The sequence below is a fragment of the Netta rufina genome, assembly GCF_964035555.1.
Source record: "Netta rufina genome assembly, chromosome: 19".
NCBI lineage: Eukaryota > Metazoa > Chordata > Aves > Anseriformes > Anatidae > Netta > Netta rufina.
Window position 1 is genome coordinate 8,765,500 of NC_140143.1, and position 15,109 is coordinate 8,780,608.

General features: G+C 43.5%; 1 protein-coding gene across 6 annotated transcripts in view; it reads right to left on the bottom strand.

Moving 5' to 3' along the window:
- UNK (unk zinc finger) overlaps positions 1-15,109 on the bottom strand; it is a 41,877-nt gene that overhangs the window by 6,660 nt on the left and 20,108 nt on the right. For 2 of the 6 annotated variants that reach the window (XM_084298745.1, XM_084298743.1), the window contains exons 6-14: positions 13,458-13,575; positions 12,653-12,737; positions 10,664-10,806; positions 9,330-9,377; positions 8,246-8,446; positions 3,930-3,998; positions 3,074-3,248; positions 1,819-1,920; positions 168-356 (exon numbers count right to left, since the gene is read on the bottom strand). In XM_084298745.1, coding sequence (XP_084154871.1) covers positions 168-356; positions 1,819-1,920; positions 3,074-3,248; positions 3,930-3,998; positions 8,246-8,446; positions 9,330-9,377; positions 10,664-10,806; positions 12,653-12,737; positions 13,458-13,575 — 1,130 coding nt within the window. The remainder of the gene's footprint in view (positions 1-167; positions 357-1,818; positions 1,921-3,073; positions 3,249-3,929; positions 3,999-8,245; positions 8,447-9,329; positions 9,378-10,663; positions 10,807-12,652; positions 12,738-13,457; positions 13,576-15,109) is intronic. The other 4 variants (XM_084298744.1, XM_084298747.1, XM_084298746.1 and 1 more) reach the window with 4 other exon arrangements.

Genomic DNA, 15,109 nt, shown 5'->3' on the forward strand with positions numbered 1-15,109 from the left:
TAGGTGATTTTTGGAAAAGCAGCTTTAGTACTGTTGCTCTTCTCACGGGAAGAAGAGCCATAAATGGCAGCAGTGAAATAACACATTAAAATCAAAGCTAACTTAAAAGGAAATACTTACATGGCACAGACAGGCATGTACATGGGACACACACACTGTGCATTTACCTAATGATCCATGAGAAGCTGATGTCCCCAGGAATGTGTTTTCTGATTGGCTTAAGTGTCCCTGGGGCTGATGGAGGAAATGCGATGAGAGGCTGACCGGTGGAGAAGGAGAGGCAGAGTGAAAGGAGGCAGAGCTTCCAAGGGAGCCGGGGATATTTACAGGAGCAGAACTCTGCAGCAAACTCCCACCTGGACAAAGAACACACAGAGAATGGCTATGTATGACTGTGAAGTATGGGCCAGGGCACAGCGCAGGAGTTCAGAGCAGAAGGCGTTAGCTTCCCTCTCTCCTAAGCCCCTGAGGATCCCCTCCACTTCTCACCGTGTTGGATTCCCCCTCTAAGCCTTAAGGAGGAGCACTGAAGCTGCTGTCCCACGAGCCACGTAGGTTAAGACCCTCCAGAGTTCAACGGACTACTTCCTTTCATTGGCCAAAGCAACGAAAGGTTTTCTGAGCAAGCTTCAGTCCCTGTCAGTCTAGAGAAGATGAATTTGGTATCTGGTGAAATACTTCGCAACGGAAAATTCACTTTTACAGCACGTTCCTCTACCTTTAACGCTTCTAAACAACCTGTAATAAGAAGACTATCACACTGGGCCAGGTCACGACCTGAACTACTGAAAACTGGTGACTAGCTTTAGACCTATGTGAGTGCTTGGATCTACCAGTAATTAAAAATAATCAAACGAACGAAAACCTAACCTCCAAAGATACCACACTTCCCTTACACAAGAGGTCAGTCTGCCTGCCACGCACAGACCGAGGAAGATCCCAGCCCTGCTCCTCACTCTCTTCTGATCTTCCTTCTTAGAAGACCACCAGAAAACACCGAGACCCGACGGAAAAAGAGGGAAAAGTGTGGAGGATCTCCAAGCCCTGCAGATGGGTAGTGGCAGAAGCAGGGCTACCAGCAGACATGCACAATAAGCTCTCTGACCGGACTCTTATTTTTGGCAGGGCAGTGGAAGTGATATTCTTTAGGGTTCCTTCCACACCTCTATACAGCTCCAGGCAGAGCAGCTCCCTTGGAAACCTTCAGACAATGAAAGTTAGCTCCAAATCAAAACCTGTCTTACAGAACAAGGGTAACCAGAAACTACAGGCACTTCTAAAAAGCTAGGAGACGTTTCATTTTCCTCTGGACACTCCCTAGAGACAGGTAGAAGAGGCCTCAGCCTACCTCCAAGCCTTAAAGATGAGACAGACACGACAGGAATCAAACCAGCAGGCCGTGATGACTGACAGATGGATAGCATTACCAGGTCACTGAGTTTCCTGTTACTACTAAGGCGAGTTTTCTGCTCGAGATGCAAATTGTTACACTTTGGCTTGGTTTTAAAGGTATCAAATACCTTCTAGAGTCTACTTACATACTTGGAAATAAATAAATAAATAAAATCAAGTCCCATTCAGTCTCAAGAAACATCCCCAGGACACCTGGGCCCAATGGCAAGAACTCAGCCCTGCTAGTCAATAAGGGCAAGCTTTCCCTTGAAAGATGCTCAGCGGTTGCCAGAGTTTGTTATAACGGCTGTTTTAACCAACGGTATTTTGGGACTGGTTTTAGAGCTTGGTTGGGCTGGCTCCACTGAGGTGACTGGGCAACACTGCTTGGCAGAAGATAAAGAAAGCTCTGTTGCTTTCATGTACCTATCATGATGCCACTCGTGTGGGGCACTGTGCTGCTGTCAAATGTCTTCTCCAGGGCAGCCACTCCGAATTCATTCAGGTCCAGGTCATCCAAGGCAGACTCTGCCAGACACAGAGGTACCAATTATGTTATAAAGGACCAACAACTTCAAGAGATAGGATGGCCCAAAGAGCCTACATGCAGAGGAGCCTTCGTTCTCTGTTTTCCAGTCTGCACTGCCCTACTCTCCATCCTGTGTAATGCTGCTGTAAAACAGTTTGGCAGAAGTGTCATGGGCAGCTTTTCAGTTCAGGTTCTTTTACCCGATCTGATTTCTTTGTCTCAAAGCATTCCCAAACGTTATATTAAAAAAAAAAAAAAAAAAAAAAAAAGTCTGATGAAATAACAGCAGTTCCCATAAGTCTTCCCCAAATAGCTCTTCCAAGTCTGTCCATAACACGCAGTAACGCTGGCTTATGACATGTCTGGGTCTGGCTTGTGCTTTGTCCCTACTTCGTTGAAGAGCCACTTGGAAAAGGAATACCAGCAGAAGGGAACACTTCAAAAACATCTCTGAGGTTCAACGATAAGACAAAATAAAGAAAGCTTATGAATGCCTGCAAATGTTATATCTACTTGAACATGCCTCATCACTAACCTTGATCAATAATAGTTCCATCCCACACATGCCCACTCATTTCTATTACTGTTTTTAACAAACGAATGAGATCACCTCAGAAATGTTAGATCAAAAAACAGGTGACCAAAAAAGGTGTATCTATCTAAAAGGAGTGATTCCCCGCTACGAACTCTCCCGTTCTCTTTTATCTTACAGCCTCTGTCCCACAACCTGTGAAGGGCAAGTCCTTGCCAGCTACCTGGTGGCGGCCCTTCCTATAAAATTGTCGTTTAGAATATGGGGTCGTAGCTGTGGGAAAACGTCTTGATGATTTCCTGCCTGCTCCAAACTTTTTTTTTTGTCACTTTGACAAACCTAAAACTAAAGCCCTTTACACCACCTGACGTTCTGGATAAACGGCACAGAGGCCTTTGGCCTGCTGTTGGTCCTCTAGGTGAATTTCACCTCTAATAACCTGCAGAAAACATCAGATGCGTCCTAGTCGCAGAAAAAGCCTACAGGCTCAGGAGTCTGCCCACACTGACACAGATGAAAAATTGGAGTTCACTGGAACACCCACGCTAATCCCAGTTCTCGTACCTGGTGATTCACGTCTGAGGAAGCCCTACTAATGTAAGTGAAAATGGCAAAGTTACCTATGACGGACTCAACGGTGTCACTGGTTGGGTAGAAAGGAAGGGCATTGGCATTCATGCCTGGTATGCTGCTGGTGCCAGCAGGGCTTGGTGGTGTTGCAGCCAGACTGGAGGTGATACTGGAGGAGATGCTGGATGTCAGCGGGCTCCCCACTGGGAGAATACCCAGTATGTCCTGAAACAAGAGTTTTGAAAAAGGAAAGAGGTACAAAATAAGACGTCTGTGTAGAAAAATCCCTTCAACAACATGCAGGAACGAGCCAATGATCAGCAACAAACCTGCTCCTGGCTGCTTCCAACCTGACAGATGGTTGGTGCTACTACTGGGCTGGGGGTGGGGGAGAGATTAACAGCTTTTCTTTAATTTCTGCTGACTTCTTTTTTTTTTTTTTCCCTCCAGTATTACAAACAGCCTTCAGGCTGTCCTGAATTAACTCTTGTAACCCACAGGTTGCATGCAATCATAGGCACGGGTCACATAATCACTCATTCAGACTTAGTTCAGCACATGACTTAGAACCTGATATTAAATTCTCTTTGCTGAATCCTTGAACTGAGATGACTCCAAAGAACCATTCCAGCTCTATTTTCTGTAATTTGGAGACATTCTCTGACACTGCTGTGTCCAGGCCCATGAATTTGTCCTGAACTGACACAGGCTGAGCCATTCTCAAATAACCCCTCCAGCAAATAACCCCATCTTCATAAAATAATCCCTCGAGCTGAGCATCCCTCATGGTGTCTGGGCTATAATTTGCTCCCTGCAGAGTGGTCTGGATCTACAGAGATCTCGTGTCCTCATTTGTGGTAGCGTGAGCACTAAGCTAGGTTCAGAGCCTTGCCAGTAGTGCCATACCTGTTTGGGTTGTAACAAAGGTTGCTCCTGGCTCCTGTGTTCCAGTGAATGGGACTTCATTTTTGCTTGCTACAGTAAACAAACAAACAAACAAAAAGATAAGCAGGGGGATTAGCAGCAAAATTAAAAATGGCTGAGCACTGGCTTTGGAGAGGCCATGGGAAACAGTCCCCTCCTCTCTTACAGCCTTACATTCACAGCAGAAGAGCACAGCAAACTAAGAACACCCCAACTAATCTGCTTTCTATATATCAAGACATCACCCTCAGGGTTATGCACAGACTTGTCACCATTACATAGGCCTTCAGCGTTGCTACAGTTTCTGCTGGCACAAAGGACATCTTAAGAAACTAGACCAAACATGACTTATTTTGCCTTGCTATAAATAGCTCATCAGCCCTACTAGTATCTAAAATAAATAAATAAATAAAAATAGAGCAGTGAGAAATACACTATAATTTTAAATTATGTAACTGTTTTGCAGCTTTGGGAAAATAAAATATGCAGATGCTCACTTCCCTCAAACTTTTCAAGCTCCCAGCTAGGTTTGCACAGTTTGTAGAAGAACGGAACAGATGTAGTATTACAGAGAACATCATTTTATGGGGAAGGATCTGGATAATCTCTTCAAATTCCCTTAATTTGTCATGAACAAAAATAAAGAGATAACTGGCCAATTTTAAAAGCAAAACCATCTAAAACTATTTTTAAAAAATCCCTCCCCCATCCCTTAAAACAGAGGCCTCAGAGCTATAAAACACGACTGAGGTCAATGCTGGCTGGAATTGCAAAATTGCATGAATGCCAACAGATATTTAGATTTCCACTATCCAGCCTGAAAAAATCAGCGTAAGGACCTCGCAGCACCATGTCCTTAACTGATTTCAGCCCTCTTGACATAGACGTAGTCGATTCTGAGCTACAACAACCAGAGCAGGGAAGGAAGTGGTCTCATGAGCCCGTCCGTGTATAACGATCTGGTCTGCAGCCTGTGCTCTGCTCCTCCCATGCTGCTACGTGTGCAATAGCAAGGCACAGGGGGATCAACTCGCACCCTTTGTGCACGGAAAGGGGGCTAAACAACTGCTTGGAGTCAGGTCTGCTTGTTTACCAACCTCCTCCAGCCCTCTCCATCTGAATCAGAGCTGTGGTCTGGGCATAAAGTCTGCTCACTCGTTTTTATCACGAGCGCAGGCAGCCACCATCTCTGCAGGGGCGTTTCAAGCACGATGCACAACAGCAGGGCACGAGATGCCACGCTGACCTGAGTGACACGCCGTGACTTTCTGGTTTAGACAGCCTCATGGAAAAGATAAATGATTGCAGGGAAGGTATGACATAACCAGACAGGCGAAAGAGAAGCAGAAGAATTCGTCCCTTGTTTTACAGGATTAAATCATTTTCTCTACTTGACTGTACGCCTATGGCGGGGGGAGTAGTCAAAGCCTGGCAAACAGGCAGCTGAGATACGGCTGCAGAGATCCTTCTGCAGCAGGTACCGTTCTCTCATGCTTCTCTGAACAACCTACAGTGTGTTTACATACAGCAAAACTGCTCCTGAACCGCTCCCAGGCTTGTCTTCCTTTGTGCGCCCTGGATGCGCTACATTCGTGCATCTGTGTGTGTCTGATAACACGCCTGCTAGATTATCCAGCACATCCCTACCCTGCTTGACACTCAGCTGAACACAAGATGTGCTATCGACAGACGTCAGCAGCTGAAGTGAAGGCACAGATGCAGCTGTACCCCCCTCACTGGAGGCTTCCTGCCAGTGTGGCTGGCTCTGGTGCTGCTAAGTCTTACTGGAAGCTTTTTTATTTCCCTCCTTTAAATAAAAGAAAAAGTGAGCACATTTCTGAGTTTGTCCCAGTTCTCACTGCCTTGCATTCATCAAGCAACATGAGTGTAAAAATGGAGCAAACCAATTGTGACCACTAAGCCAGTCTCCTTTAGCTGTAACATAAAAAAGGGCCGTACATCAACACAGGAATTCAAAGGGCACGCTGAAATTCTCCAGCTCACGTTGTTGCAGTCAGGAAAGAAAAACAGAGGGCATAAATTATGAATGAAACTGAATGTTGTATGACCAGTACGGAACAAGCCTGCTGGACGCTGTGTCAGGACACAGAAACACCTCTTGGTCGTGGCACACAACTCCTCCCAGCGCAGCCAGCATTTTCCAGCTTGCTAAATCTTTCGGGACTTCGGAAAAATATTTTTAGCCCTAAGTGCTGGCTCAGCCTTACCACAAGCGATGTGGAATCTATTAACACATTTTTCATTCTAATAAGATAGAAGTTATTTGTACTAAGACGACCAAGGAAAAAATTACAACCCGACTGCAGGGCTGAGCCAGAGCGTCTCTTACATTTCCAAATATGAGTGAACAAAGTTAAGTGCCTAATTACTGGCCTAATTTACAGCATACACGAGGATCTCCGGTGCCCACTGCAGCCAAAGGGAATTACAGAAGATAAAGTAATTATAGATTGAAACAAAATTAAATCGGGACACTTATGAGACACCTAATTTTGTCTTTAGAAGCCCAGCATAAGGCAACTGTGATTACTTCTGTCTCTGTGTTAACAGGCATTTATTCCAGTCATTTAACACAGTTTTTTACTTAATTAAAGCCACATGAATAAGAAGCTACCTGAATACAGTATCTTTGTAGCACAGCCTGGACCTTAGACATAAATGCTCATCGTCTGGCCCTCTTTTTAAAGGCTCCATTCAAGCTCCATCCTCTTTCTCCTTGGCTTAGGCTTGCTGCCCATTTTCTCCAAAGCTGGGCCTCCCTGGCACCCTGCCTCTGCTGGCAGGAAACAGGGGTTCTCTCGGTCCTTCAGCTTTGGGTTCACTCCTCCTTTGCAGCAGAGGCAACAGAACGAGCACATGTTTCTCCTTTTGTTTCTGCACAACTGCTACAAGCTGTTGTGCCCACAAGTAGTGCCAGGATCACAGCATGCTCTGCACTTTACCCCCAAAGATGCGTTGCATCAATTTGCCATTTCCTAAGCCACATGGCACGTTAAGCCAAACAATGGAAGCATTTACAAGAAAGCCTACACGTATATAGCTTAATCTGTAAGTGTCACTAAATCATTTTAATTCAACTAAGCAGTCCTCGAGACTGGTCCTACTGCAAAGATTGATCATATTTTCCCAAAGTTGGAAAAATAAATACAAGAAAACCCACAGTCTGCTTCTAAATTCAACTACTTTCTGCAGGATCTTGTTTGGACAGGATATTTCCACTGTTTTCTCACAGCAGTGCAATACTAACACAGCAATAAGCTTATTAGGACTAGCTTCTCAATATTACAGACAAGAGTTTAAGTGAAGCCAGGCTGAGAAAAGTATTTCTTCTTATCTCTGTTTTCGAGCAACATAGACTTTTTTTTTTTAAGTTAGTTTGTAGGAAACATTTCTGCAGGCAGCTTTTCATAAAAGTAGCTAACCCCTCCTCTGGGTTGGACACGGCTGACTTGGACTGGATGGTGCAGAGAAAATAGTTAACTGTAACATCAAGAAAGGAAATTCACAGAAAGAAGTTGTCTGTGGAAAAGCTAACGTGGCAGAAGACATGGAAGAGATTGGGGCTTAGGGAGCTGTTTGTACAAGGCGTGACATCAAGAAGGAGACAACTAAGGAAGCAGCTAGGCAAGACTGGGAAATCCAAAAGGGATAAGAGGGAATGTCATTAGAGATGTCGGTTGGATAAGAGATCTTCAAACGAGAATGAGGAATTTAAATTTATGACAGAAGCCAAGGAGAAGAGAGCATCAAGGATCAGAAGAATACAGCCATAGAAGCAAGAGACAACTAACATGGCATTTTTAACACATCAGGGAAATGAATGCTGAAAACAGAAGATAAAACAAGTTATGGAGATGAAGGTTAGAGTTCAGAGTGAGAACAGAGAAGGAAGGATGAGTTGCCATAAGACAATATAGCAAAAAAGAAACTAACTCTTGGCAAGGGCTTAAATATGAAAACAGAAGGAGCAAGAAGTGATATGTGGGAAGATTGCCAGGGTCAAGACAGGACAGAAGTCGTCATGGATTATGGAAACAAGCTGCAGCTGAACTTCTACAAACTGAGTGCGTGATGACAGCTAACCAGACAGGAACAGATGTAAGATGGAAGAGACTGGAACAGACACTGAAAGCAACAGCACAGGTCTGAGAACTGCTACTGAGAATAGTGCTTTCTCCTTTTGTTCCTTGAAAATTAAAAGTACATTCAATCTAAACCAGGCAATTTCTCAATCTTCTTCATCCCCCCAACTCTTCCAGCCAGCGTTTCCTACTAACCTGGCATTTGAAACTCTTCAAATACTCGGCCCCCACCTGATCTTCTCGCTCAAACCCCGGTGCTTTCTTGTAGCTGCCGGCTGCCGTTACTGAATCTGGAGGAAAACCAATGCTCTCCAAGCTGTGTGGCTTTCCAATTGCGCCAGGAGGAGACCCACATATATTAGATGGGCTTCCGAGACTGCTGTTCCTACAAAGAATCTAATAGAAGGAACAAGAGTCAGAAAAGTACAGCAGCACCAAGTCGAAGAAGAAAAGCATCGCAGGGAACAGCTCAATCACTTCTTTGTGGGCATCAATTTTACTGACAGTCAACACAAGCATACAGACTTCCAGTAAACAGGAGCTAAAAAACAGGGAAAAGCTCCCATAGATACTGGATATACACAGTCCCACAATTATGGTTTTATTGCCAACACTTTGTACTGGAGTGCAATCTTATAAAAGCCAACCTACAGCTCTAAAAACGTTTACTCTGAGGCCTTAGATGTGGCAGTTTCCAAACCGGACCAAAACCCTCCTCACTTTCCTTAGACAGTTGTGTGATATGGATCCTATCTGAGCTCTGAGGAGTAGTGTGAAACCTGGAAAGGTATTATGGCAGTCAGAACAACCAAGAATATTTAAGCTATATGTAATGCTGCATTTTTTGTTTTTCAGTTGGAAATCTGGAAGTTTTAATGCAGACACTACTCAAGTATCAACAGCTGCATTAAAAAAGGGATTTCCAAATTCTGTTCTTTGGACTGTAATCAGGGATCACAACCACATGCAACAAGTCTAGTTTTGCACTGGAGATGAAGCCACAGACAGCAGCAAAGGAGATTAAGAGGAGTTTTAGAGAAAGAGCCTATGTGGATGAGTGCAAACGTCCCATTTCTCTGGGATTATTATCAGTTATTTGCCTGCACTGGCAAGCATGGCTGTGTTTCAAACAACATTTAGACAATTACTGATACCACAGATTCAAACGTGGCACAGTTTGGGTTTGCATTAGGAAGAGGGAACATCCTACAATGTTTTGATTTAGTTTTTATACATTCTGCTGTCCACGCTTCCCTACAGTTGCAAAGTTACTACTCACTGTGGTGGAGGTGGGGCTAGTTGGCAGAGTTCCTGCTTTACTCCACACCTACAGTACAAATACAAAACAGAACACGCCACGTGAGGCTGGCTGCTAGAGGGACCTTTTTCTTTGATTAATTCATCATGTAAAATGATCACCAGCAAAGCCATATTTGTTTGCAAGCTACATGCAGATGCCCTGTGGAGTGATGAAGTCACAGAAAGACATGTGTTGCCTTGTGGCTTGCATCCAAAGATTAGTAAAGAGACTGTTTAAAAGAATAAAAAGCTTGAGATAGAAAAAGACCTAAATGGGCTATTAAGTGGAAGAGATCGTTAATTTTGTTGCAGTAGAGCATTTGGGTGATATACTTGTAGGATAAAGGGCTTCTGTTTTTTACTTCTTTCTACAGTGTTATTTACCAAGAGAAAATACTATGTTCAGTCTTTCCAAGATCTCTTTGGAATTCTAGTTGCAATCAAATTCAGCAGAACTATGAACTGTTGGTTGGCTTTGGCACTAGGAAAAATCAAACTACCAGTTTCTCTTTTCAAACAGGATAAAACAGAGGTCCTAAATGAGTTCACTTCTTCCTGACCAGTTTGAAGCCAGTTAAACTCACGCTATTTTACTTTCTCAAAACCTTGACCAACCCTTTGAAAAGGTTATACACTTTATCAACAGTAGTGCAAACAGGAAAGACTTCAAGAACTAAAAAAAATGAAGTGGTCTAGCATTCCATACGCTTATCATCTTTCTGTGTGTTTCCATTCAGCATTTGAAGATCTTCGTTCTTGTGTGTACAACCAGAAGTACTACCAATACTCTGGGGCCTTATTTAAACATATTGCAGTGTTCAGCTATATCCAGAAGGAAGAGAGGGAGGGAAACAAGGATATCCTATAATGAAACACACAACATGCGCAGGCTGAGCCTCTGCGTTTACGTATGTAAACAAACTCGATTGTAGTTATGTACTTTAGATTGTGTTGGCTCACAGCCTTTAAGAAGTACTTGGGAAACTGAGCCTGATATGCACCTCCAGACATGAAGGCACTGGACTTCATGTACAGGGTTATTGCACTTTCCTGAAAGTACATCAACAAGCTTTGTGCAGAAAGGAAGGCTTAGAAATTTTATAGGTGAAATGACGATGCTAAAACCACTGAACTGTGTGTGCCAAACAAAGAGATCCCTCTACAAAGCATGGAGCTGGTATCTAAAAGAAGAACGTCATATCCTTTGTGTCTCTGGATACTTTAAGAGTTCTCTTCTTAGAGAAGGAAGAACAGCAACTCAGAGAAATCCAGATTTAGAAAGCACATACAAGGCCTCCTCACAGGGCTACATACATTGCTAAGGTCCGGAGCATGTGGGCTGGAAGGGCTGACTGGAACAGAATCACCAGCTGCTGATGGCATATACATCACAGGGCCTGTCTGGGTAGGGCTAGACACAGCCGAGGATTGCTGTAAATCTTCATTGAGAGGAGGCTCTGGAAGAAATACAAGCACATCGAGCATTACTCAAAGCTGTACAACTGCAATGGGCCACAAGATGTTTATGAACAAGAATAGTTAGATATTATTGAGAGAAGAAATATTCCACAAACACCTACTTATAAGCAGCACGAAAGCAAGGAGCAACCTTATCTGGCAAATAGCTACTTTTTAATCTAATATTCCTTATGTTATTACTGTCACCACTTGTACACTGTGCTGCTCATTAGTCTGTTAACACTGCTCCAAAATTATCTTCCTCGCATGAATTGTGTGTTATTCATTCAGCTGTCTTGAACTAAGCAGGGCTTCCTTCTTTGCTAGGCACAAAGTTGATGGGTGCGTTATAATTAGCCAAGGGAGATAAGTTCCCATCTGCTCGCAGTAGAAACCATTACCAAAAGAAAGTAACATACATAGAAAGGCGTACAGCTGTCAACCACACAAAAAGAAAGTGTCATTGACTTGGACGGTGGAGTAGAGATGCTGCAGACTTGTAGTCTTTCCATGTAATACAGCTCAGCATCTTTACAAGATCTACACGACAGGCACCATACTTGCAATACCTTTAACATACTGATTTCTACACGTGTCTTGTTAATAATCAGCAAAACTCATGCTAAGAGCATGTACAACAAATGTACTCGTGTTATTTCAAGTTAATTAGGTCCTCAGTGTTCACCTTAATAAAAAAAAAAGGACTTAAATATATACATATCTATCTATCTATATATACACAATTCCATTAGATTGCACAAGAAATAACCAGGACTGAGTGACCTAGCTAGCCACAGAACGTTATTCTGGCTTTTTCATAGTATCCAGTACAGTTACCTTGTTATGAATACGGCGTCTCCTAAACAGAAATACTGTGTTATAGACGAGGGACTTTGCAAAATGCTGTTTGTCTATCAAGATTTCATTCTCTCTTGAGCTTGCAGCATCAAACTGTGCAGTTGCATTATTGTGTTTTGGGCCACTATAGCCCAGAGCCTTTGCTGTAATTACTGCTTGTCTACCAGGCTTCCTATAAAGGAGCTCTGTAAACTGTAGGGAATGTACTCTCACCATCCTTTGACAAAGGCAGCAATTACTAATTCCACCATTCACAAAGGATAATCAAATAACAAAGAGATGTGCTCAAGGCCATGAAGCAAGGCAGTATCAGAGCCAATCTACTGACTTATATGTAACCTGCTCTAATTACTGCAAATTCAACAATGAGACTGGAGTGCAAAAGTATGAGCCATAGGACTTGGGAGGTAACCATTACCTATGAATGGATTAAAATAATGCTCTATAAATCAAGGAGCTAGTAAGAAAAGCAGATTTGAGGAACAGTGGACCAAAAGCCGCATATTTTTCTTCACCAACCTGAAGGTTTAAACTTTATGCAAAATATAAATAGTAAAATGTTATTTAATTTGTAGAACAGATCAATGTGTTATCTATAACCTGCGATTTTATCATCAGCTTTTAAAAATTAAACCAGTTTGCAACTTAGCTATGAACTGTTCATCTACTTACAGAAGACAAGCAGCTCTCACTCTGTTCATTCTCCTAACTCGACATATGGAGAACTGAGCAAGTGAAAGACAGAGGGAAAAATGCTTCGAGGGACAGTGCAATGGGACTACCTACTGCCTTCAGCTCTGTTAACACCTCTCACTATCACAGTTTTACAGAAATTATCGAAGTTAATACTTTGTTTCTGAAACTCTTTCACAGAAGCTCTTTGTGGCCCTATATTTTAAGCTATTTTAAGCTATCTGTTCTGGCCAGACGCTCTCCATAGCTTCAATTTCAAACATCCATGAAAGATGAGAGAAGCAGCCCACGTACGTTCTACATGTGCAAAGGCACAGAAGGGTCCTCGGGGACAGCTGCCAGACTGCTGCATATCATTGCACTTGGTGGATTTGTAGATCTAAGGATGGGAAAAAAAATAACCAGACATGAACAGGAAAAACAGTGACTGGCAGCCCAGGTACAAAAGTACTATAAAGAGACTCAATGATAAGATAGAAACACAGATAAAAGGCAAAAAGGCCAGCAGGTTTCAGGGTGACCCACTACAGCTACAGAAACCCCAGAATATGCCCATTACAGTTAAGCTCACGCAAAGAACACTCCCATCACAGTCATCTCCCAAAGGTTACCAGTTTGCCATCAACTCCCTCAGTCTCACTGGGAGCTCCATGGATGATAAAAGTGCTAAAGGGTAGGAAACAGTTGGTAGGTAACAGCCCAGAAAGCTACAGCCATGTAAGGAAGGAAAATGACAAACTGTTGACAACGTTTGTAGGAAATTGATTATTTCCCTTCCACCCCAGTTCGACAGGCGGTGACAATGGCTACTTTGCTGATACAGGCCCAACAAAGATTTTCAGCACTGTAACACGAAGCAGACTAGGACAAAGTCTTAATTACACTTTCTGCAAGGATACAGGAATGCTCTGCACATGTTCAATCTAAGAGTTTGGCAGCTTGTAGCACCAATTTGTGGGTATTTATACCCTCTGTATCCCAGGACCACGCCGCAAGCAGCACACAGACTCTCCCAGCTAGCACACGAATGTATCACATAAACCAGGAATTCATTTGCTTTTCTAGTCAGCTACTGAAGTGTCAGAGCAGGTTACTGTACCTCTGGATGGAACTGCTGTTCTGTGCGAGTGTGGCAGTATTGGCACGAGTCTCCATTTTCACACTTGGTAGGATCTCCCCACTCATCTCCATGTTTCACACTGGGACACGGTGAAGATCTGTGGAAATAAGGGAGCAGCAAACTGCAGCAGATGCACAAATGTGTTTTGAGCTTTGCTTCTTCAGTTGGGAACCAGGCGCAGCTGCCCCCCCCTTCCCAGCTGTACAATCCCTTTGGCTGACTGCTGCTTCCTCAGCCCCCACAGTGCTGCTATTGCTTCTTCCTCCCCCTCTCCCAGTTTCCCAATGGAAGCAGCATGGCTTAGCTCTCTGTCTGAAACCTAATACAACCTGAACCAACGTAACTCAGCAATATTAGCAGCTGATGTGATTAGCGTCAGAGATGCAAGGTCTGGTTTCTCTTTTGGAACTGTACATTCATAGAAAGCTAATAAGTTAATTGGCTAATCCTACAACACATAATACCCTTGCAGTGGTATGTTTCCAGGGTTGTAGTGTGGCCATGTGGGACAGAGGCAGAGTCAGGTCACTGGGGAAAAGGCAAGCCCATTTTCTTTCTCCCAGCTGGGAACACTTCCGTTTCCCAAGTTTGAGTGTTTGCTGTGACCTCCTTCCTCTGCTCTTTATGCTCTTATCCATTCCCCAAAACAACAGCAGAGGGAAGCAGACAGCAGCAGCAGCAGATGCCTGCACAGAAGAGGCAGCCACATCAGCTGGGGGTGGGGAAGCAACACAGAAGCAAGAAGGGATCAGGAGGAGAGAAGCTTTCACCTCTTCCCTTCCCCAAAGTACCCAGACAGGGACAGAAAGCACGTGGCCACTGCCTGAAGACTGACTTAGTGTTCCTGTTTCTCCTGAAGGGGTTGGGATTGATATTCCTTGGATTTTTTTGTTTTTTTTTTTTAAATACAGAACTTCAGTATCGATTCAAAAATTTCTGTGAATGCTGGGGGCGGGGAAGGGAAGTGAGAACATCCACTGTATTTTCTCTCCTGGCTTTCTGGTCTGCTCTTATGTTTTTCAAAAGGGAACTAAGGAAAAACCCCACTGAGATCACAACAAAAGCTCTGTTGTGTTAGAGGAAATGAGGGCCTATAACTTGGATAAAACTCGTTCAGGGAGACGCAGCATGCCGAAAAATCCAGGGACAGCTGAGCGAGGAGAACACCCTGGTGCCTCAGTAGCAGTCTTTAGCAGTCGGTTAGGAATGCATGTCCAGCTACAGTACAGGTCACAATGTGCCTCACGATCCCCATCACCAGGCACATACAACAAGCAGCCTGGTGATTCTGAATCCCTTACCCATGAAAACACTGCTCTGAGAGTTTTTTCTAGATGGGGATTTTTTTTTTTTTTCTTGCACTGCTTTTTAAAGCGAGAGTTTATTTGAGAAGGGGAAGACAGATGCAGACCCTGTTCACTGTAAAACCAGTTGTAACACTATTTAGCAACAGTTATTTATTAGAGACGCTGGTTCCTCTATAAAGCAGAACTCCCTGTTTATTTGTTACCCCATCTCCTCGATGGAAATAACAGTCCATCATGTCTGTCAGTAAAGGCCTTAGAGGCACACTAAAAAACTATCTAGCAGAGAAAATCTTAAATCCTTCCTCCTTACAGGCTTCTAATACA